The 22,831-nt window shown below is 39.5% G+C and overlaps 2 protein-coding genes across 3 annotated transcripts in view; both read left to right on the top strand.

The window, feature by feature from the left end:
- EFCAB5 (EF-hand calcium binding domain 5) overlaps positions 1-3,639 on the top strand; it is a gene marked incomplete at both ends in the record, with an annotated part of 33,104 nt that extends 29,465 nt beyond the window's left edge. Inside the window, 4 exons of the mRNA XM_082492933.1 lie at positions 704-957; positions 1,515-1,744; positions 1,949-2,045; positions 3,473-3,639. Coding sequence (XP_082349059.1) covers positions 704-957; positions 1,515-1,744; positions 1,949-2,045; positions 3,473-3,639 — 748 coding nt within the window. The remainder of the gene's footprint in view (positions 1-703; positions 958-1,514; positions 1,745-1,948; positions 2,046-3,472) is intronic.
- An 885-nt stretch (positions 3,640-4,524) lies between these two features.
- NSRP1 (nuclear speckle splicing regulatory protein 1) lies at positions 4,525-22,811 on the top strand. Of its 2 annotated transcripts, XM_082493265.1 has the most exons (7): positions 4,525-4,579; positions 5,770-5,857; positions 14,940-14,996; positions 16,299-16,430; positions 17,674-17,881; positions 18,452-18,560; positions 20,995-22,809. In XM_082493265.1, the coding sequence occupies exons 1-7, from the start codon at positions 4,560-4,562 to the stop codon at positions 22,028-22,030; spliced, it is 1,650 nt and encodes a 549-aa protein (XP_082349391.1). In that variant the 5' UTR covers positions 4,525-4,559; the 3' UTR covers positions 22,031-22,809. The 2 variants fall into 2 exon arrangements, with proteins under 2 accessions (XP_082349391.1, XP_082349392.1); XM_082493266.1 differs by lacking the exons at positions 4,525-4,579; positions 5,770-5,857; positions 14,940-14,996 and having other exon boundaries at positions 16,311-16,446; positions 20,995-22,811.
- The last annotated feature ends 20 nt before the right edge of the window (positions 22,812-22,831 follow it).

A 22,831-nucleotide genomic window follows, 5' to 3' on the forward strand; every position in this document is an offset into this window, starting at 1 on the left:
GTCTGTAGCTCTCTCACTACCGAGGCTTCTGGTGCATATGCATGTGCTACTGAATTATGAAGGGGTGTGGAGTATTTTCTTTTTGAGTTTAGGCCTGCAAAAACTTAACTTCCAACTTAGGCTTATCAGCTGAGCTGCCAAGCGAGCTCCATGTCTGCTGTGAAAGGTTTGCAGGATTAGAGCCTACACCAAACCATTTTGCACTTTAGAATAATCTGTCTTTTTTCCCTGGCCATATTAGTCTCATTTCCTTCAACTGTCTGTTTTCTTCCACTGCCAAGATCCTCCCAGACTTGTCTTTTAAGCATATCATCCTTGTCAAAGTTGGTTGAACAGCCATTTGCTGTTCCAGCAGATGTTTTTACTTTTTATAAAACTCTGTAGAACAATTGCCAAAATGGTTATAAACAGGAAACTGCCTTTAAAGCAAGGTTTGTTAAATTCTTATGATTTTCAGCAATTGCCCTGGTTAAGCAATATTGTGTTCCACAATGCTATTTTCTCCTTTTTGTATATTGCTTGAATGATACTTAAAGGAGTGCATATTTCAGTTCAAGGAAATAAACAATGATTTAGTAAGGTAATACCTTTGTTTTAACAACAATAGATGAATGGCATCTTACTAAATTATGCTAAATAAATTGCCAAAAGAAACCCAAATGGTAAAGTCCAGTACATTTCCCTCTCTTTACTCTCATTTCAGAGATTACCTATTTAAGTGCACGGACAGTTCAGCGGTCATTTGCACTTCTGTCTGTGGAGAATACCACATTGCAGTACCTCTCCGTGACCTGTCAGGACAAGCTCTTGGGATATTTGATATCAGCATCGGACACCACCAGAAATTACCACCTTGTGAACACAAAGACCTGCAGAAAATGCTGAAGATGGCCCAAGCTGCCTGCTCTGAGATACTGAAGTCATCTTTAGAGGAAACAGAACCAACCTATGTACTGGGTATTGTGCATACAGAGACAAAATATATATTTTTAGGGGTGAAATTAGGAAACTCAGTAAAACCACATCTAAAATATAATTCCTACAAATACAGAAAGGCAAATACAAACCTTTGGTACACGTAAACTACTCCTGAGCAAACCTAAGTTAAACAGAATGCTTAGATTTTGGATCTAGTTCACAGGATTTTTTGTGCCCAAGTCCCACTGAAATCAAAGGTGTGAAGCAAGGTGCTTTGTTGCCTTCAGGGATCTAGCATGTCCTCCTCAGACCTGCTCCAACTAAGATCAAAAGAATTTGAGTGACACAGTTCCAGAATTACCTGCATGCCTGAAACCTTCATGGACCTCTGCTTCCCCCTGGGGCAAGTTCTTTCTCCTTCTCAAGCACATACCCATTTTTAGAAGTTTCATAGGATACTTGGGCTATATACAAACCAATCACTCAGGCAAGGACATAAAGAGGTAATCATAAAGAGGGCAGAGCCTTTCAGTTGATAAGTCTTGAGTAGCAGATGTTTCCGAGAAACTTCTTGAAAGGTTTGCTTTTGATTCCAGAGGCAGAACATGTGGCGAATTTGAGGCATGCAGGGATTCTGTTCCACCGGTTCATGCTGCAGGACCTGCGCCAGTGTGTCCAGGAACTTGATGCTGAGAGCTTTGCTGAAATAAAGAGCTGTGTAGAGCCCCCAGCTCTGGTACATGACATAGTTAAGGCTGTGCTGTTGCTTCTCCATCCAAACTGGAAGGGCTCAGAGGAGACTGAGAACTGGAGTCAGTGTAAACTGGTGAGACTTCAAAATGTTGAGACTTTGTTTTCTGTTCTTCCTCCCCCAAGAAGATACAGTGGAATTTTCCAAGGGTGTATTGGCAGTGAAATAATTCATTACATACAGATTTCCTATATGCTTGACTTAGTCACCTTTAATTCTGTAACCCCTCTCTTTAAGTTCTTCACCACCACCTGACTCTTTTTGTTCTTTGCATTGCAGAAACTTGATGACAATTTGATTCAGGAGATTTATTGCTTTGATCCAACTGCTGCATCTGTGCAAGTTCAAGCAGAGCTCCTGCTGGACTGCATCACTGGTAAATATCATAAACTAATTGTGAGATTACCAGACAGGGCTCAGCAATGAAAGTGTCAGTGGCTACCTTCAGCTGAGTGCTTTTAAGGTCCTTATTCAGAAATTAACTTTGATTCCACAGTAGATTAAACAATAGATAAGGGTTCCTAAATATCTGCAGTCTTTTTTTGGTCAATAAAAGTCAAGCTTTTAAATTTAGAATCAAAATTCACTGCCTTAAGGAAAGGGGAGCAGATCAGCTTTGAAACCTACCAGAACAAGTGATCTCATTGTAAACCCTCAGATAAACTTATTAAGAATGATGGTTCTTTTGGCAAGTAATATGTAAAGACATATTAAGAATGATGGTTCTTTGGCAACTAAATCTTCCTAAGACCACCCTGCCCTGCCTGAGGAACTGACCCAGCTCCAAACAGCAAGATGAGTATGGGAGGACAGTGTGAGCCCTCCTCTTTGTAAACACCATCTGCCAGGGACTTAATATACTCGCTGGCCATATACAGGAGCTGGGGTTCAGTCTGCTTTCCCTCCTTTAATGAATGTGGGCTTTTTTGGTGCCGGAGCAGTCAAGAGGCTATTATTATTTGCAATATCTCTGCAAGAGAAATGGCATGTTCTTGTCGAGATCTCTCCCTTGATGATCTAATGCCTGTCTGAGAGGCCTGTTGAAAATCAAATGTGGACAAGGCTTGTTAATTTAGCTGGGGATATTTATCAACAGTACCCTGCCTACTGATGAACACTGAACACTTAATGCAGTCATAGTGCCTTTTCGTGTGTTCTCATCCATATTAAACTAATTCACTAGTAAGAACGAAGCAGGCCTAGAACACCCAGCCCTTCTCCAGTTAGGGATGCAGCTGTAACTAGAAAGAACACAGCTTTGGCAAACTGCTGGCATGCTACAAAAGGTTGGTTTCCCAGGGTGGAACTTATTCTGAGAGAGTAGTGTCAAATCAGTGGTGTAAATACAGGTATAGCTCACAATTTTAGGAATTCCTTTAAAATGAACATCAGATAATGCGCATATGTTTCATATACACGTGCTGTAATATAGAACAGAGCACAAAACAACATACAGTCTACCAACTGAGCAACCTTTAATGGTATGATTCTGTGGTGACCTTTAATAGCATTTAGGAAAAGAGCTTTGAAGGATAACTACTCTTAAATCAAATCTGAGCTTGGGAAAAAAGCACTTTTCCCTTTACATGTTTAATTACCAAATGTTGAGAGTTACAACATAGCAGAGCGCTTTTGTACAACAGGAAACCTACCACAACACAAAAGCATCACCATTTTCCAGGGTGGAATTACTGGACTGGGGGAGAGCTCCACTGATGGGATGATCTTCTCTGTTCAGTCTCGTGGCAACACCAGTCACGGGTTTGACATGGCTGTTGGAGTCACCTCTCTTCTTTGTTCCAGGGGAGCGCGGAGCGGCGGCGTGGCCGCAGGGCTGGGGTCCAGCCCGGGTCCTGCACCACTGGCTGCACACCTGCCTGGCGCTAGCCCAGGGCACCAGGAGCCGACGCTGTAAAAAACCTCCGTCTCCAGCCCCTTCGGGGGTCCAGGTCAAGCGTGCCTCCAGTTAAATACATTAATTCCTCCTCTAACCAGTGATTCTGGTGTTTGGCATCTTTTATTAAATTAACTGTTGCTTTTTTATTTGTAATGCATAGTCACTAAGTGTTGTTGAGATGGTGGAAGCCTGTTAGGGATTATTAAAGCAATAAAAACACTAAAGGAAACAATTTTGCTACTATATCTACTAAATTTTAAAAGCTTGAGTAAAGATTTTTTTTTTTTTTAATTAACTCTGATGGGAGAAGGCAGGGATGAGTTTATGACCACTAAGCTACAATGCTCACAAATGATGCAGCAAAAATTTTTATGATTCAGTCTCCTTAAATCACTTTTTAGGAACAATTTTAACTGAAGGTTGTTAATCAGCATTTTTTCAAGTTTTTCTTAACGTGTTGCAGAAAAGCTCTACACTTTTAATATAGCAAAAAACCCCTTTCTTATTGGCATAAAGCTTGAGATTACAGCCAGCTGCGCTGCCGGCAGCAAGATTTCATCTTTCCAATAACGTTTCTTTTGGCAGAATCACTTTTTTAATAAATGTTTGGGAAATTGAACTCCTCTTTCTTTCTTTAGTCAGCAACAAGCGACATCTCCGGGCAGGTGATGACTGGGGGGGGCAGGCTGGCGGCTCACCCCCGGGGGCAGCGCCGGCCGCGGGGACCCAGCCCGCCTCAGGGCCCGTTCGCCTCAGGGCGCCGCGGGCCGCGCGCACCAGCCCTTCCTCTATCGGCACTTTCGCCACTCGGCCTCTAAAAAACTCTTCGCCCGCCTCCGGCCCTACTCCGCCCGCTCGCCGCTTCCCTTCTGGAGCGGAACCGCGGGCAGAGCGGCGGGAGGCTACGGGGCGAGCGGGGGGCGTCTCGGCCGCGAGGAATGTGCGGCGGCGGAACGGCAGGCGGTTCTACTCGGCGGCGGTGACCGGGACAAGATGGCGGCGCTGAGCAAGCAGTGAGTGACGGTGGAGTTGGGGCTGCGGGGCGCCGCCTCGCCGCCGCCGGGCTCCTCGGGGCGGAGGGTCCGACCGAGCCCTGCTCCGCGGCAGCGGCTGGGGGGGAACACAGGGGACCGCCGCTGAGGGCGGGCGCAGGCGGGGCCCTGCTTCGGGCCGGGGCGAGCTCTGACAGAACCCCCGACCCGGGCCGCAGGAGGGGGCTCGCTCATCCCGGCCGGTGTGTGTCTACCGTGGGGCCTTGCTGCGTTGGCCTGAATTTAAAACTGTGTTTATTAAAAACAACCAAAACCCAAAGCAGTGGGAAGACATCGGAAGTTGTGGCTGCGGGGTAGTTTGGACTCTCAGGAAGTACAATCTCCTCAGGATTCCCTCACAGCCCCCTGTGCAGCAGCCGCCATCAGCCCCTCCACAGCGGCCTGAGGGGCCCGAGCGCGGCCTTCGCTGCTCGGCTCCCCCGCCGGCCGGGCGGGAGGGAGCGGGTTGAGAGCGCACGGAGACAACTAGTCCGTCACAATGGTGGTGTCGGGGAAGTCTCCAGCTCAACGCCACAGGTTGTGACGAGCTACTTAGTGATGGACTCGGGGAAAGGCAGGTGGGGAAGAAACTCCTGATTTAGAGATCATTACAGAAAACACAGGAGGTGTTTCTGAGCAGAGATGGGCTGTGTCGGCAGAAGAGTTCTGTGTGTGTAGTTAATCAGTCTCTGCATGACACAAGCTGACTGTAAATCTCGTCTTTTGCCGTAGCTGTATCTGCGGGCTGGTGGTTTATGTTGCCGTGCAAAATAGGTGAACTTACTGCCCCAGCAAACGTCGTTACAGAATAGTGTCTAGTGTAGACTGAGACTAAATCTCTGCAGGTTAAACAGTAGTAATTTCTTACTTCGCTGGAGAAAAAAAAAATCACTTCGAGAACTCTGGACGAGAGGAATTTGTTGCCTAGTTTAGGAAGGTCATTGCATCCAGAAACTGCACGGAAAAAGACAGCAATAGCTGTGGGAGGAGCTGGCAAGCATGTGGCAAGGCTGAGTGCACTGCTGCAGATGCTGCTCAGATCTATACTTGATAGGTTAGGTTGACACTGATCTTTCGTTTCTAAAATTGTGAATGGTCGATTTTTGTTTTGGATCGTGCTATGTGTTTTGTTGTAAGTAATGTTAAAAGTAACTTTTATTTTTTTTCCCTAGATATGGGCTCATTATGCCCAAAAAATTGCCACAGAAAAATCTCGTTTCAAAGAAACTCTCAGTGTTTGCAGATGACTCTGATGAAGAGGTCAGTTCAACACCTTTCTTCTGAAATTTGCCTCATATTCTGTAAATTATTTGTTTACAGCCCTTAATGCCCGCATCACCTTATGGCAGTGTCACTAAGATACAAATCATCATTTTGGCTTTGAGTGTGAAATATAATATGTGTTTTCTTTAGTGCAAGTTACATGGAAGTGATGACTTGATTGTTAGGTACTTTCTGTCAGTTCTTCCAAAAATTCATTATGTGGCAACCTGTTTGCAAGCATTAACGGTATCTAGCTCGTACAGAAATTTGTTAGGTACCACTGGTTAATATGACTGCAGATAAAAAGATGGTAGTAATCAACAGTCATTTCTCAGATATTAACTTTAAAGTGTAGTTGTTAGGTGTATTTTATCCTTTAGCTCATTTATCCCAAATTTGATCTAACTAATGTATGATGTTCAGACTCACTGTAAACAAAAGCAAAGGCAAGTAATGAGAATTAGTTGTCGTTCTGGAGGTACTCACAACACTTATATTTTATTGAACAATACACAGCTTTTCTGTGATCGCAGTTTATTGATGATCTGTGATGTATAACTATATTGCATGAAGTTGATAGTGTTCTTTTCTATATTATCCTTTAATTTTTTAATGTTTTTTTGAAGTATTACCTTCAAGATATTCGCTTTCTACCTGCCCCAGTAGAGGGTGCTGTACACTAGAAAAATTACATTTCTGAATGTACTGCTATGAGTATGGGGGACATCCAAGAACTAGTGTGGTATATAGGCTGGTTTGGATACCATACAGAAACCTAACTTCTAAAACAGAATTTTTGAAAGTTTTAAAGCCTTGATAGTTTCCAGGTAAAGAATAGAAACTCAGAATTGTGGAGATGAACTCTCCAGATGGATGGGTTATATCGATCTGGAATTACTTGTGATAATTTCATCATGATGTCATTATGAGCATATTTAACTTTTTTCCACAAAACCCAGAAAATAAACTTTACACATCCCATAGTCTAGAATTTTACCATTTAAGAAGTTGAAACTTAGAATCAGTTGAAATTTAGAAACCAAACCTGTGTTACAAAAATGTTCTTGCTGCTCTGGAGCTTCACTCAGCGCTCTTTTTTTTGTGTGGTTGAAAAAAACACTGCTTATAAAGTCTCAAATTATCTTTGTCACTTTCTAACTCTTATTATCAAAACATATTTTTTGATTTATTAAACTAGCAGTCATTATTTTTGTGTCACAGAAAGCCTGAATCTAGCAATTCCCAGTCTCTGTGTGCCTGGTTCCGTTACAGGATCCAGAATGCTGCTGTTGAAAGCATCTGAGCTCCCCTTATACAGGGTGTGAAAGGGCTGAGGGCCTTCTTAGTGATACCCACTCATCCCTCAACATTTAACTGCCTCACTGCAGCTTATAGGACTTGCAGGAAGCACAGAGGAAAGGAACATGTCTTAAATCCCATCTCTTTCCTCACTTAGCTGCTGTCCTCAGCTCTCTCAGGAGGTGCGTCCCTCCACTTGAGCTCGTAGCTGGCACCATGTCTCTAAAGAGAGGCTTCCCTGTAAATACAGCTAATGGAGACGACAGCGGATCCCCTCTCCTCAATGGCAGGAGCGCTTTCCCTGTTAGTTTGGGATTTGGTGTCTTTCTGTACATTAAGGGACTGACCCCGCACTTTCCAGATCCCAAAAATGAGCTTGAGTTAATCTATTGTCATTAAACATTGCATGCTAGGACTGGGAAACTTCTTGAGGACGGGGCTATCTTGTGTTTTTTCAGTTCTTTTTTTCTTTTAATATCTAAACATTAAAACGAAGTAACGAATGCTAATAATTCCACTAATAATAAGGTATGTTACTGTCTACTAACTTTTAACTTAACAGATCAGGTATCCTCCCTTTCGGAAGGGCTGGCAGATTCACTACCAGAGTCTGCTATGAAGGCTCTTAGAAGTTGTCATGCTCATCAATATGGTACATGCCCAGCAAAAAGTAATAATCTCACAACTGCCTTTATCAAAGAAGATAATTTTTAAAAAAAGCAAAATTACTTTATTAGTTCAATAATAATTTCAGAGCTTTTCAAGATAAGGAGCAGCATTTGGGAGGGGTTTCATTTCCTGTCTGCTAGCTTATCAGTCAGAACTACATCTCAAATGTCTGGAGATTATGTATTTTTAACTGAACTCTAATAAAGTTTGTGCTGGGAAATCTGCACACCTGACTTGGTCTGTGATTATATATTAGATACCAAACTTCTGCTCCCTTTTTTTTTTTAAATGTTACTATGCATATTTCAGTAAGATTTTCCCTGTACCTTTGCTAAAGGAATTTGAAACGGTTTTTTTGCTGTGGCTAAGTACAATAATGGATGTTAGTTGCTGATGAAGATGGTCTTTGGTTTAGTTCATAAGAAACAGAACATCTAGGATGGAAATTTTCTTGAAATACAATGCTGACTGGGAAAAAGTAAACCCGGCGATTACGGTTACTTCTAGCCAATACAGTTCTGAATTATTTGCCTTCATAATGAGGAGTTGTTGCTGTCTTTAAAAACTGGGGGGAAGGTTGCTACACGTAGGAATGCCTGTTGTAGAGAGTGGATGTTACAGCAACAAACTATGATAATTTAGAAATACATTCCTGTTCTGGCTTACTGTTATTTGTGATATATCCATTTTCTCCAAAAACATTATTCCCCTATTCATGCATTGTGTTTTCAGGGACGGCTTGTCAGTTTTCCCAGTGCACTGTTCCATGTTCTATTTCATCTTTGGAATTTAGTTGAAAATATCTCTGTGGTACAGCAGGTAGAATTTCTGTTTCTTCATTGTAACAAAATTACCCAACATACATTCCTGTACCTTACCAGCCTTTCGAAACTGATTTGTTGCTACAGGATATAAAGTGTAACTGAAAAAATAACTGTACATAGACTATAGTAGGTGCTAAATTCAAGAGAGAGAGATCATGGAGTCAGTGTGGATAGTTCTGTGAATGTGTCAGCTTGATTTGGTGTTTTTTTCAGTGGCCATCTAAAGGATAAATCGAGTGTTTAAGCAGGCACAAAGGAAGAAACTGAAAACAAGAAGAAAACTGTATTCTGTTTTAGTCACAGTTTTTTGGTTTTGTTTACAGATCCTTCCATTCGCTTTGCAACTTTGCAAAGGATACAGCATGACTATAAAAAAGATTGGTGAAGTAATGAGTATTGATGGTGACGAGAGTTTGTGCAACAGTTTTCTTGCAAAATAAGACTAGGTAGGATAAAGGGGCTTTTAGAAAACAGATTACTGAGGAGAAGGAAGTGGAGAGGAATAACTCAAGAGGTTGTATGTAATATCAAGAGTGATTTGGAGAAAGTACAGTGATTTTGCCCTTTCTCATAATGGGAGCAGTAGGGTACGTTACGGAATTACCAAGTAACTGGTTTAATCCAAACAAAAGGAAGTCAGGGTTTTTTCTCCACACAATGTATAATTAAGTTGTGGAACTCATTGCCACAGGATATTGTGGCATCGCCAAAAATATAAATGGATTCAGAAATGGATTAGTCAAATTATGGGATGCTCTTGGTGTCAAACAATGGTCCAGGTGCATCCTCCAGTTCAGGAAGTCCCTAACCTCCTGGTTTCTGGAAGTCAGGAGGGAACACCGAAGAAAGCCAATTCTGTATGTGACTTGTTTTTTATGCTAGTAGCCATCACTCATATAGTGTAGGAATTGAGATGAATCTGTTGCCTGACTTGATTATTTGTTTATTTTTTCTCCCGTGAAGGTTTGAGTCTCATTTACATTTAGTGATCATCCATGTGCAGGCTGTAGTCAGATAATACAGGTCTCTATTAGGGTGGCCTTAATGAATCACTTTTAAATACGTATGCATGAGAGAGTGAGTAAGTAGCACATTTTAAGATGTTCTCATATCAAAGCATCACATATCCAAAGATCTCACAGTCTGAGATTCTTTATCTGATGTGGGGAGAATGAAGTGAGCAGAGTTGCATCTCAGCTTTTCTGAGATTTAACCACATAGGGCCACAAACATGGGGCAAGATCCATAGAAACACATGCAGGTATCTGCACTTGAGTTCCCTGAGCTCCCTGTACAGTCGGTAGAGATGCATGTACTTCTGGGGCACAACTTACCTCTTTCTAAAGTAGAAACCTAAATTAAGTGAGATGAATTTTGCTCTGAAAGTGTCCATTTCTCAGTCTTTCACAATAAAGCGCTCTTGGACTGGCTAGCTCAGGATAAATGTAAGCTCTGCTTTTTGTGGACTGGTCTGTCTCTGCTTCTTTCACTTGCTGATCAAGTAGAGCCCCAAATTATCCTGCTGGTGCTGTTTGGTCAAATATTTTTCTGTGCATCCGGTTAAAACTAGATGGTTGTAGTGAGAGATTAAAATCAAACTACATATAATCTGCCTGACGTCAGTGAAGCATTTCATTTCCCTTTAAAATGTATTTCACTTGCAACAAAGGTAATTTGTTGTATGTGTCTACTGCAAAGCAGCATGTAGAGAATTCAAAAAGGCAATGCTGAAGAGCAAAGCGCACTCAGGGGTCTTTCACAACAGTTTATATTCGAGCAGAAGCGTCTTTTTGTTTTATAAAAGGAATGGAGGGATGTCTTACATTGCCTATCAGTAAGCGCTGTGCCTGGGGTTTTGGTGGCAACCACAAATGCTTTTCCTTCGGAGGCAGACTATGTATGCAGCTAATGAGAGATACTCCATTAATAGCTATTCTGTCAGAATTTGTTGGTCTCGTATTTCTTTTGTGTGGGGAAGAACAAGTCGGGCATCTCATATATACTTTGAGAGCATCTATTAAAATAGTTGTGACACTTTTTACAAGACATTCTCAGCTTCAGATTTAAGGCTGTAACTTCCTAGAAACCAATTTCAACACTGAAAATTATACTAGTCACAGACAAAGACTTGTTTTAGTTGTCTTAGTTGTGGAATTGGCTTTTTAGGTATTTGCTTTTGAACTTTGAATTGAGCTTTTTGTATAAAGCTGTAAATTGTTTACATGCTCTGTCATTATTTGAACATAGCCGAGAGAAACCAACAACATTGGTCAAGTAGTTTGAATGTCTGTTCTTCTTTGGTTGTGTAGGAGTGATATAAAGACGACATTTTAAGAAGTAACTTGCAAGAGGTGCTGACCTGCAGGATAAAAATAAGGAGGTAGCTCAAGCACTTACGAACCTGAAAGAAGTTTACAGATACCTGAAGGAGATAAGAAATGGGAGAGAACAGTGAGAATGTTAGTGGATTGGGGTGATTTCTTTTATTACTCCATCTTTTCTTTATTTTTAACCTTTTCCATTGTGCACAAGCGATCTTCCATGGTCTCATAGGGCTGGTAGACTGTGGAGTCTCATTTCTAAGAGTTTCTTGATTTGCATGGATTCTATTTAGTTTCACAGGATAGGGTTAAAACATTTTCTTCTTGCAGAAAATATTAAACTATAAGCTTTGTGCTTCAGAAGAATAGCTTGACTGCAGGGAAAGAGAAAGTATGAGACAGATTGCTGAGCTTATAGGGCCTTTAATAAATGGGCAGTTGATAAGTAAAAACAATACAAAAGAACGGGAAGTTCTCATCTATCAGAGCTCATAGCACAACAGGAAATTGTCAACCATAAACCTTTAGGGAAGGTGTTTGTTTTTTGTAAACTTACTGCCACTCTAGGCAAACAAATCACAGGTGGACTTCTTTACAATTATATGTACAATAAGGAGGATTATATATTACTTTTTTTTAATGTAATCTTTGTAGATCAACATGTTTATTTCATGTAGGCAGACAAGGACAACATTCTAAGCGGTGTTTCAAACATTAGGGTGGAATAAAGCTCATTCTGTAAATACAACTGCAGCATCTGTTTTGTCTTTTACTAAGCCCTTGCTTTCTGCAATAATGCAGGGGAGATTCCTTACTGTTTCTGTGAAACCAATGTAAGAGTGTCTGATAAAGGAAACCTTCAGTGATGACCCTTAATATGTCAAGCAGAGAACCATCTTCCCCAGGAGTCAGGAGGAAGTCTCGGCTTTCTGTGTAATGCTGGTGTGTGTTCCACTGCCAATTTAAAATAGTTGTTTATATTAAGAAGTTTATAATGAATCATTTATAGCATTTTTTAGGAGAAAGCATATGACATAGAAATTAAGTACAGTATTTTAAATATTGCTCAACGTGAGCTCTTCAATCTTGAAAGCCAGAGGTAAATACTAGATGAATGAAGCCAGGATTCTTGTAGATTGTTTTAAATTAAATAATCTGCTATCCACTTCCCCCAGTCCACCAGCCAACCAACTACATAAATAAATAAGAGACTATATCCAATTCTAGTCCAAATAATCAGCAGACAGCAGTATACAGGGTGTAGTCCCTGATACCACAGTGGCCTCTCTGTGTGTGTGCTGCTAATCTCTGCCAAGCTCAGGTTCCTAAAGCCCGAAGCGTGGTCTGCTTCCTTACCTGGGCATCTGCAGCTGGGTAAGAGAGAGGAGCAGAACTGAACCAGTGCAGGGGTTTTCTTCCATGAAAGTGCACATCACGCTTTCCCTCTGTTACTGTAGTTTAACCACAAGGTTTAACATTTTGAAAGCAGAGATGGATTTTATCTATGTCTGCATGTAGCGATTAAAGCACCCAGAAGAAGTTGGAATATGTGCCCTTTCCAGTTCCCATTTTTACTTGTCTCTAAGTCCCTCACTTGGAGCGGGCTAGGAAGGAATATTTTGAATATTCTGTGTCTCAGTTTTTTCTGATTGTAGTATCACTTATGAAAGTAAGTCCTGGCATGTTAATGGGCAGCGAGCAAAGGTCTGACTATCTGCAATTTAGTGGATGCTGTTATATGATACCATATGTACTTCTCCAAATATTGGCAGTGTTGCCTTAGCACCTTCACTTGCCGAGTTTAGAATTACTTGGTACTCCGCTGACATACTACCTTTCTGGCTTTTTTTTTATTTAAAAGCTACTCAGAAGCGTCCATTTTTTTATTGTTTATGGTTTGCATAGCAGAAAAAAGTTTCTTTACTGGTGATCACTGTGTGTACCTGTAAGTTAGTCCCATATGGCTTGTGAACTCACTAACAATCTTAACTGTTCTTGCTGGGTGGCAGAGGTCCCAAAGATACTGTGTTCCTGTGGTCTTTGTGGAAATTTAGAGCTGGGTAAAGGGACAGATATAGACGGGAATTTGTGAGTTTCTCTGTGTTGAGGAGGAGCCGTTGACTGAGTGCTCAGCACAGGGCTAGCTTTTGGTTGCACTTAGTGTTGCCCAGCTGCCTGTTCAAGCAGGCAGGGTGTGTGAGGAGATGGTCGGGGAAATAAAGAGGCAGAGAGCACAAAGTCACATATAATGAAACTCCATTAATTCTGCCACTCATGGCACAACTTGTTCCCTGTTTCTGAAATTAACCAGTGAAAAAATATTTGGGCTGATTACAGTCTGTCATGTAGAAAATTGTGGAAAAGCACTTGCTTTTTTTCCTTGTTGACACATCTGTTAAAATTTTAATAGTGTAAGAAAGAGGGGTCACAATGTGTTATTTTATTTTAAACATCAAACAAAATCAAAAGCCTTCTAATTCAGGGGATCTGTTTGAATTAACATGGTGCTAGTTCTGTTTGATTTCAGAAGATCCTAGTCCTTGCTGCCAAGCTCCCTGCTAGTTGGTTTCCGCTTTTTATTAAGAGCTGATTAAACAATCTCTTTGTTTTTTTTTTTAAATGTGATATAGAGCACACATTAGTCAAAGTTGCAAAACTTGGGAAGCTGCCAAAATGCAAAAGGATTTTTCCTTCCTATTTCTGCTTTTTAAGATTAAGAGATATTTAATTACATAAACAAGGATACGAGTCCTGCCATTTATAGTGAATTTACTTAATAAACAGTATTATCTATTGGTTGAGAAAAGATAGGCACTTTAGTTCAACACTAATTAAAAGACTAAATACAATGCAGAGCTTTTTTCTGTAAAAGACAGCATGATTAGAAAACATGTTTTCAGTAGTGGATATGTCTTTTCTTAGGGAAGATTAGTATTGCTGTTTTCTATCATATTAAACTTGAGAAATTAAACAGTAACGTTTGAAATACATGCTGTTCAAATCAGCAGTATTCTTATTTCTAAAAATACAGAACTAACGATACAGATAAAACTTGAAAGAAGTGCCAAATCCTTTTAGATATTTGTTTTTCACTATGAATACAGTTTTTTCATGTGATTGTCAGTGAGAGCGTCTGCTCGTGACTGCTACATCTCTGATGACATTTACATTCTGGAAGAAGAGTATGTATGTTCTGAATAGCACCTATCTATGTCACAGACTGTTAGAAATATAATAAAATAAATAATGTTTATCCTTCTTTATTCACGAATATATAATTGCCAAGAACATTAAAAAGTTTTTGATATATAAATTGGTAGGAGGGTATATTCCAATTTCTGACGATTTAGGGGTTTGTTTTCTGTGTTTTCCTTTTTTTCTTTTTTTTAATGGCAAAACCTGAAATAATTGTAATGTGTGGGAGTGAGCAGATGTCAAGCATCCTTCTCTTAGGAATTTGTTTCAGTACTGCCTTTAGCTGTCCTTTGCTAGATGTTTTGCCTGCTGATGTGCTAGCTTCTTGCACCAACAGACTGACCCTTGCCATAGTAGAGGGGTCTGTCTTTTCTACCAGTTTTTTGGCAGTGGTTTGAGGAAGGCATTGCAACTGGACAGTTTTCACAGACCTCCTATGTCTCTGAGCATTTCTTGGACAGAGATTACTTGTTTTGTGAAATGGCATGAAATTTTGTGCAGCTTTTGAGGTATGCATGTCATTGAAATAGTGCTTTTAAACTCATTACCATTTTAATAAATATATATATATGTTCAGGTACTGCAATACTTTGCTCAATAAAAAGGCTGATGAACTTAACTTTTTTTCTTGCTTTCAGAAAAATACTATCGAAGTGAGAGACTGACTTATGTAATGGGACTATTATATAGTTGTTCATTAGAATAGTAGAAAAATAATATGAGCTGTGTCAGTGTAATTAATTTAATATCTGCAATGTTTCCTTCTTACAGCCATCTGTTGGTGAAAGCCTTCAGAAAGAAGCACTGAAAAAACAAGCAATGAAACAGGTAAGATGCAGTGGGGACTCTTCATGCCTATGGCAAATTAGGAAATTACTGCATCCATTCCCTTTTATTAAATAATGGCAGAAACATAATTGTTCAACTTCAGAGTTAGAGTTACCCTTTAAAAAAATTCCACATAATTTTATGATTTTGTGCATTGGTCTTTGCAACACAAGACTTTCTTTAAAACTTGGCCCGAAATTCTCAGAGCCTTTCCTCTAGCAAAGATTTTGTTTCATTCTTTTGGGCAAGATTGTTCTTTTTGGAATTCTGGCTGTGATCAAGAGTAGCTGAAAAGCTGCCCAATGAAAGCTGCATGAGTGAGGTTTAACACAGAGCTGGTCATAATATAAAACGCAATAAAATTTCTGTTTACTCAATGCAACCACTTAAATACACAAGATGTTGGAGTTTGTTTTGTGACATAGAATGCGTTGATGGTTTTAGAATTTCTCAAACAGTTTGTTTCATTTGTTGAATGTAATGTTACAACGTATTGGGTTTTTAAATATTTAAATATATACCAACAGTGAGCTTTTTAGGGTAATCAAGGAATAAATTGTACAGAGGAAACACGGATTTTACATTTTAAAAAGTTCCAGACCAATAAAAGACATAGCTGGAAGAAAAAGATATTTATGCATCATACATTTAACACATTGCTGTGTTTTGATGGCAGTAATACGTGCTTGAAACTTGTATGGTTGTTGTATGGTTGCTTGTATGGTTGCATTCCTGTTTTGTTGTCAGTTCTGATCTAAAGGCTCCCCTAGTAGTTGGTTCTTTTTCTGATAGGGCTTTTAAAAACTGAACGGTTTCACAGTTCTTACTTCCAAGTTGACTGTACAAGCAGAAGATAGAACTGTGAAATATGGAATCATATCCTGAATTATATTGGTACATATTTATTATTCAAGGCCTTGGGGAAGGGGGATAAACTATAGATGAAAACAGACAGTAAAGTTTATTGAGATGTTGTTTACCGTCTATTAAAAAAAAATGAAATATGTTACCTGATAGACCAGTTTGCTCATTAAGAAGTTTCCAGTATTTTGACTGTGCTGCTTTGCTTCCTGTATTTCCTATAACTGCAATTACTGGTCATGATTTGGTTGTTTGTCTTCTCAATCCTGGTAAACAATTCAAGAACACTGAGTGTAAATTAAAAACAGTATTCTACAGTGTTCTAATAGATAGGTTTATACTATAGATCTGTTTAAATTACAATGTAGGAATAAAATGTTTGAAAATAGTAAAAAAATTCATGCTTCATTTTTTGGTATCTTCTCCCTTTTTTTCTTTTAGACTAAATTGGAGATTCAGAAGGCTTTGGAAGAAGATGCTACGGTGTATGAATATGACAGTATTTATGATGAAATGCAGCAGAAGAAGAAAGAAAGTAATGCCAGAGTGTTATCCGGAACAGATGACAAAAAGGTCGATACCTGAAAATGTATGCTGTCTGTCTTATCTCTGTATGCTTGGAATAACTCTGCTTAACTTTTAAGCTTTGCCAAATGCATTTTCTCATGGGGCATACATACTTGGTTCCAAGTAACAGGACGAGGGGCAATGGGCACAAGTTAGAACACAGGAAGTTCCGTTCAAATACGCGGCAACAGTTCTTTACGGTTCGGGTGACAGAGCACTGGCACAGGCTGCCCAGGGAGGTTGTGGAGTCCCCTTCCCTGGAGATTTTCAAGACCTGCCTGGATGCAGTCCTGAGTAATGTGCTCTGGGCAATCCTGCTCTGGCAGGGGAGTTGGACTAGATGATCTCTAGAGGTCCCTTCCAACTCTGATGATTCTGTGATTCTGTGATACAAGTATTGTGTTCAAATCCTGTTACATAAGGTAGTAATTTGCAAGAATTTTGGGAAAACTGTTAGTTCATTGGGTATTTCAGAGTCTTGATCCAGTGGAATTCTGGAGGGGTGCAGACTACAACTTTCCCACCCAATTTATGATGTACATATAGCTACATATAACTTCCCATGTATTTCTGAAGAGAATGTTACAGTGGGATAATAGGATCAGAGGCAGTGGGCCCTGTAACAATACTACTTCTGATAGCAAAGACTCTGTCATTATTAAGCCAACAAATATAAACAGTCCATCCTTACTGACTGGTGTGCTTACCGGAGGGCTATCAGAAGACTGAAGTAATTAACTTTCACTGTTAAAATGTGAACCAATTTCCACAGCCTAATGCCTTGTTTCAGACCATTTCTGAATTATCCTGACAAGTGATAGTTTCATTGTTACTTACTCTATTTCATTTGAAAGTTCTTGTCAGGTTATGTGGGTATAAAAGGAAGCTTCCCACTCCTCTGCAGCAATAGAAAGGCAAGGCTCTTACAAGAAAGGAGACAGAGGGGTGAGAAATGAAAAAACATTTCATTTCACTCAGCAAAAATCATCCTAGTCAAAGATGGGCTGAATGTTTTGATTGAAGACAACAACCTCTTTTGTTACTGGGAAGCATGCCACGTTAGTGATCTAAAAGGGAATGACAGTTTATTTCAGATAGCTATCAAACAGCGTGAGAGTATGTTAGACTAGCTTCTATCAATTTTCTTCCATTACCAACTTCCTTCAGCATCTCCAGCAATCCCAATTTGTGTTTTCTCAGCCACCTTCATTATCTCTCAACATTACACCTTTTTTCCCTCCTGTTTTAGCCCAGATACATCCAAAACATCCTCAAAGCAGCTGAGATTAGAAAGAAGGAGCAAGAGAAAAGAATGGAAAGAAAAATTCAGAAAGAACGTGAAATGGAAGGAGGAGAGTTTGCTCACAAAGAAGCCTTTGTGACTTCAGCCTATAAGAAGAAGCTGCAAGAAAGGGCTGAGGAGGAGGAAAGAGAAAGAAGAGAGGCAGCTCTCGAGGGTGAGATTCACACTGAAATAATTCCCCTTAAAAAGAAGTATGGTCTTGTACATGATTTACAACATTGTCATCTGGTCTGTCTGTGAGGCTTGAGATAATTGAAATCAAAAAGGACCACATAACAGATACTGAATCAGATCCCACTTGTCTCTTATTTTCCTTTGTGCATGTTACTAAAGGAACAGAGGGAGCTCCTCTGTGTGTCAGTACTATTTGTGTTGCTACTTTTAATCTTTGAGGAAGGGTCAGTTGTTGAAGGAAGACTTCTAAGCCTGGGTTACAATGATGCTTACACTCCTTACTTCAGACATTCCGTACAGTGTCCCAGGAATAGGTGTAAAGAATAGGATATAGGATCATAAGGTAAATCAGGTTGGAGTGGACCTTGGAAGGTCATGTGTTCCAGCCTCCTGCTCAAAGTGTGGTCACGAGGTCAGATCAGGTTGCTCTCAGCTTTTTCTACTCTGGACTTGAAAACCTCCAAGATGGAGATTGCAGTCTACCAATTATGAGTTGTGTCTGATGAGTATTTGTGGCACAGTAAATGCAACCTTACTTTCTTTCTCTTAGCATACCTGGATGTGACCAAACAGAAGGATCTCAGTGGATTTTACAGACATCTTTTAAACCAGAGGGTAGGGGAGGAAGAGACGCCTAAATGCAGCTTCCGTGAAGCCAGGTAGGATGCAATTCCAGAAGGCTTTCAGATATAAACCAGCTTCTGGCTGTTTGTTATTCCACACTCATTTGAGCACTGTAAGAATTAGACAGAGAGTACTAAAACACTGGTAGGGTAAACTGATTACTTTATACAGCTGATTAACTGAATTATTTGGAAAATGTCTAATGATCATCAGTAGTACAGACTATAAGACAGAAACAAGTAGGGGAGGGATGCTGTTTAAAAAGTATCAAGATGACAGCTGTACTTGTAATACTGCTTGGTATTATTCTAACCTATATTTGCTCTGGTTTACATAATATTTGGCAATCTGCATTAAGTTATGTATTTTGAATCATGAGGGAGACAAAAGGTAAAATAATGAGCATAGAGGTAAGTCATAGGAAATTATGTTGTGATATGAATTTCCTGAAAAGAATGTGTCTCAAACTTTGTACTTATTCCACATTTACAGGTTCATAAAAAATAAATTAATTGAGTGTTGATGCTGTGGTAAAAGGAAATTAATCAAATGTATAGGAAATCCAGTGGGAGTATTTTCAAATCTTCATATATGCACATTCCAAAGCAAAGTAATGAGATGAGGCCGAATTATTTATGTAGTTGAGATGGTGAAATTCTGCCCTGTGGATAAATGAAGTGAAGGGGATGTGTTTCCTATGTACGACAGCTGATCATTTGAAAGAAATAATTCAGGTTAAACCTCACCTGAGATAGGCCTTAAACCTGGATGTCACTAGTTAAACGCTTGCCATCACAAAGAAATTGCAGCTTTCCTCAAGAGATCTTCTAGATCTGAGATTGGATTATTAGAAAGTCAATTCTTAGCTTAAATGAAGAATGTGATCACGGTGAAGATACTCAGCTATCTGAAACAAGGGAATTCTCGATTATATCTTTAGTATAAGTATATACTGCCTTATTGGAAATAAATAGGGAAAAGTAGTGTAAAAGAAATAGGAAGTAAGAATTACTGACTGGAAGCAAAGCAGGACAGCTTCCTGAATTTAAGCAGAAAATGGGAAAATTGAGGCCACAGGTTTGTCATTTGAGACTTCAAATATTAGTATACATATGTGTGTGGAAAAACATCCCATCTCAGGCTTTCACCAAAGAGAAATACCTGCTTGGTTTCAGTCACGCACAAAGATTGCTACTGAGGTGGTTAAATGAATTTTGCATTTTGTGGTTTCTTCTTTTTATTGTTGAAATCTGAGTTATTCACTTGCATCTCTTTATAAAAACAGTAGCAGCAGTGGTTAGCCCACTTGATTGTCCATTTGCTGTAATAGTTCCTCTTTCAGAGAGTCTTCAGGAATATGTAGTTTTGTGCACTGTATGGGTCATTTGAAATGATGGTTTCTTAATCTTGAAAATTAAGGAAATGTTCCTTTTGTGAGTTGTATATAAAATTGATTCAGGGAGAACAGGTAGTTCTGTAGATGGTGCTCCCAGTAAGGCTTTCCAATAAGCTCAAGTATATATTTTAATTTTATTCTTTCTTATGGTGGTACAATAGAATATACAGAGAAAATGGCTTGATTTTTACATCTCAGAATTTGCATCACTTGCGCCTAAGGGGACACGCCTTTGACTTGTCATTTTAATTAGTTGGATTACTAAATAAATTATCAAAATATTCAGCATAATTTTTAGTTATTGTTCATAGACTAACCATGCTTTCAAGCATGCATCAGACATTCAGTCTAACTAAATGGTGTGCTGATTCATAAGAATTTACTGCAGGCTGTTACTGTAGCTGTATTATTAAAAAGAAGAGACATGTGGCTTGTGTGAGTGAACGTATACTTCTTTATCAGTCAGAAGAGAATGACAAAGCATAAACTTTCTCTCTACTGCTCAAATTGGTCCTCCATGGGTCATCTTTTAGTACTTAAAAATCTATGAGCAGTTAAAAGATACTAATATCTCTCTAGTCACAAGAGTGAGATCTTCAGAAATACTGGATTTAAAAAATCTACTACTACCACTAATGGAAGCTATGTTCCTACCTGTGTGAACAAAACATACAACCTGCTGCTTCTCTGGATAATTATTTGACGTGAATAGAGGAATAAACACAAAGGAAAAAAAGTGTAGCTTGCCAAAATGCTTACACAAGAATACAAATCTATGTCTTTTTGCTTAGATGGAGGCTACAGATACTTAACCATAGTTATTCTTTTCGTTAAATTCATCAGCTCACATTCACCAATGAACCAGATACAGATACTTAATAGAAATCCATTGCGCTGGATTCCTGGAACCTGACCTACAGACAGATTTGTTTTCTTAGACTTAGACTTCTCAGCAGCATCTTTGGCTTAAGTTCTGACCAGAAGTCAGTTTGTAAAAAAAAAAAAAAAAAAAAGTCTGAGATTTCAGGCTGTGTAATGTTTTTTTTTTCTTTTTTTAACATAAAAAACTGTAGGATAAAGGAAGAAAAATCTGACAGTTATGATGAATCCAACCAAAGGACCAAATGTCCATATGAAACACAAAGACTGAAACCCTCCATTAAGAAAGAGAATAATCCAGATGCTGATACCGACTTGGGAACTGATAGTAGTGACGATGATAAGAGACACAAAAGTAGTAAAGTAAATTTGAAAAAGAAAAGAAGAGCGAGCTCTGTAAGCAGTGAAGAGGAGGCTAAACTTCACAAGAGCCGGAGGCGTTCCAGGTCACCAAGCTCATCCAGTGTGGAGGAAGAGCTACGCACAAAAGCCCAGACAAATCATCTTACCAAGAGGGGAGAGAGCAGACCAAGCAGAAGGGGAAATGATGAACAATACAGGGAAAAAGATTATGAGAGAAGTCGAACCCACGAAAAGGATCACCAAAGGGAAAAGGAAGAGCGACATAGATATGGGGATCACAGTAATAAAGATAACTACAGAAGGAGGGAAGAGCAAGATGATAAACAAAGGGGGAAGGAAAGAAAAGAGAGGGAGGGATATGGCAGAGAATGGAGGAAGGCAAAGGAGAGAGAAGAGAAGGGCTCAGAAAAGGAACGAGAGAAAGAAAGAATAAGAAATGGTAAAGATCGATATAACGACAGAGAGAAGGAAAGAGGAGAAAAATGCAGAGAAAAGGAAGATCATGTGAAGGAGAGGAGAGAGAAATATGGTAGTGATGAAAAGAGATACAGAGAGAGGAGGGAAAGTTCTCCTACATCTTTAGAAAAAGATGGAGAGAACGATGTGGAAAAAGACAGAAAGGGAAAAGAGAGAGAGGTGGATGAGAAGGGAAGATCCAACTCTGGAATTTTGTCTGAGCGGAAACGTAAAGCTGGAGAAGAAGGGGAGAAAGAGGAGAAAGAACAAGCACAGAAACCATCTGAGAGCATGAGCAAATTTGCCAAACGGAGCAATGAAGAGACAGTCATGTCAGCCAGGGACCGCTACTTGGCAAGGCAAATGGCACGTGTCAGTTCTAAATCTTACATTGAGAAGGAAGAAGATTAACGTCCCCGTGGTGGACAAAAACAATTTATCTCTCAACTGAGAGGAAAAGCCACTGCTGCATGGACTCTTGTACAGAAGTAAAAGTGAATCCTAGCTATTTATTCCTGGCTTTAATTTAAGAAATAGTGTGTGCCATAATAGAAGTACAACTTTTGAAATGGATTAGTGGATCAGTTGATACACACCCTTAGTCTGTTTATACAGTTGAAATATTAAATTTGGCTGACTCTGTCCACCTTGGCCTTCAGTACCATATCCTTGATACTTGGAGATTCTGGGACAGACATAGGAGTGTTAAATAACATAAGGTGAGAATAATTCCCCCTGGCAGCCCCTGTTCCCTTGACCGTCTGAAACAGTGAGCACTCTCAGCCCTTGGCAGGAGTCATTGTTGCCCACTGATGCTCTTAAAAATGAGAAGCAGACCTGACCTGTGAAAGTAGGAAAAAGGCAAGAAAAACAGCCTGAATAATAATCTAGGAGATTTCTGTATGTAGTATGGCATTTTGTAAGCTAAATGCATATTGACATACGAATTTTGTATTTGTGGGGGGGCTTTGGTTTTGGGGACCTGATATATATAAACACTTAAATAAAGTGTAGATAAATACTGGATTTAATATGTGGGTCTTTTTTAATGCTTGTGTTATTTTACTGCATGTTTTTTTCATGTGAAATAAGGTACAAGTATTTTTTCATGTATTATGGTCATATCAGCTTGTTCTACTGGAGGTAATATTTTGGATTTGTCAGTCTCTTCAAAGGTTCGTAATCAAGAATAAAGTTATCTCTAAACTGTAA

This window comes from Vanellus vanellus (assembly GCF_965231255.1).
Source record: "Vanellus vanellus genome assembly, chromosome: 19".
Taxonomy (NCBI): domain Eukaryota; kingdom Metazoa; phylum Chordata; class Aves; order Charadriiformes; family Charadriidae; genus Vanellus; species Vanellus vanellus.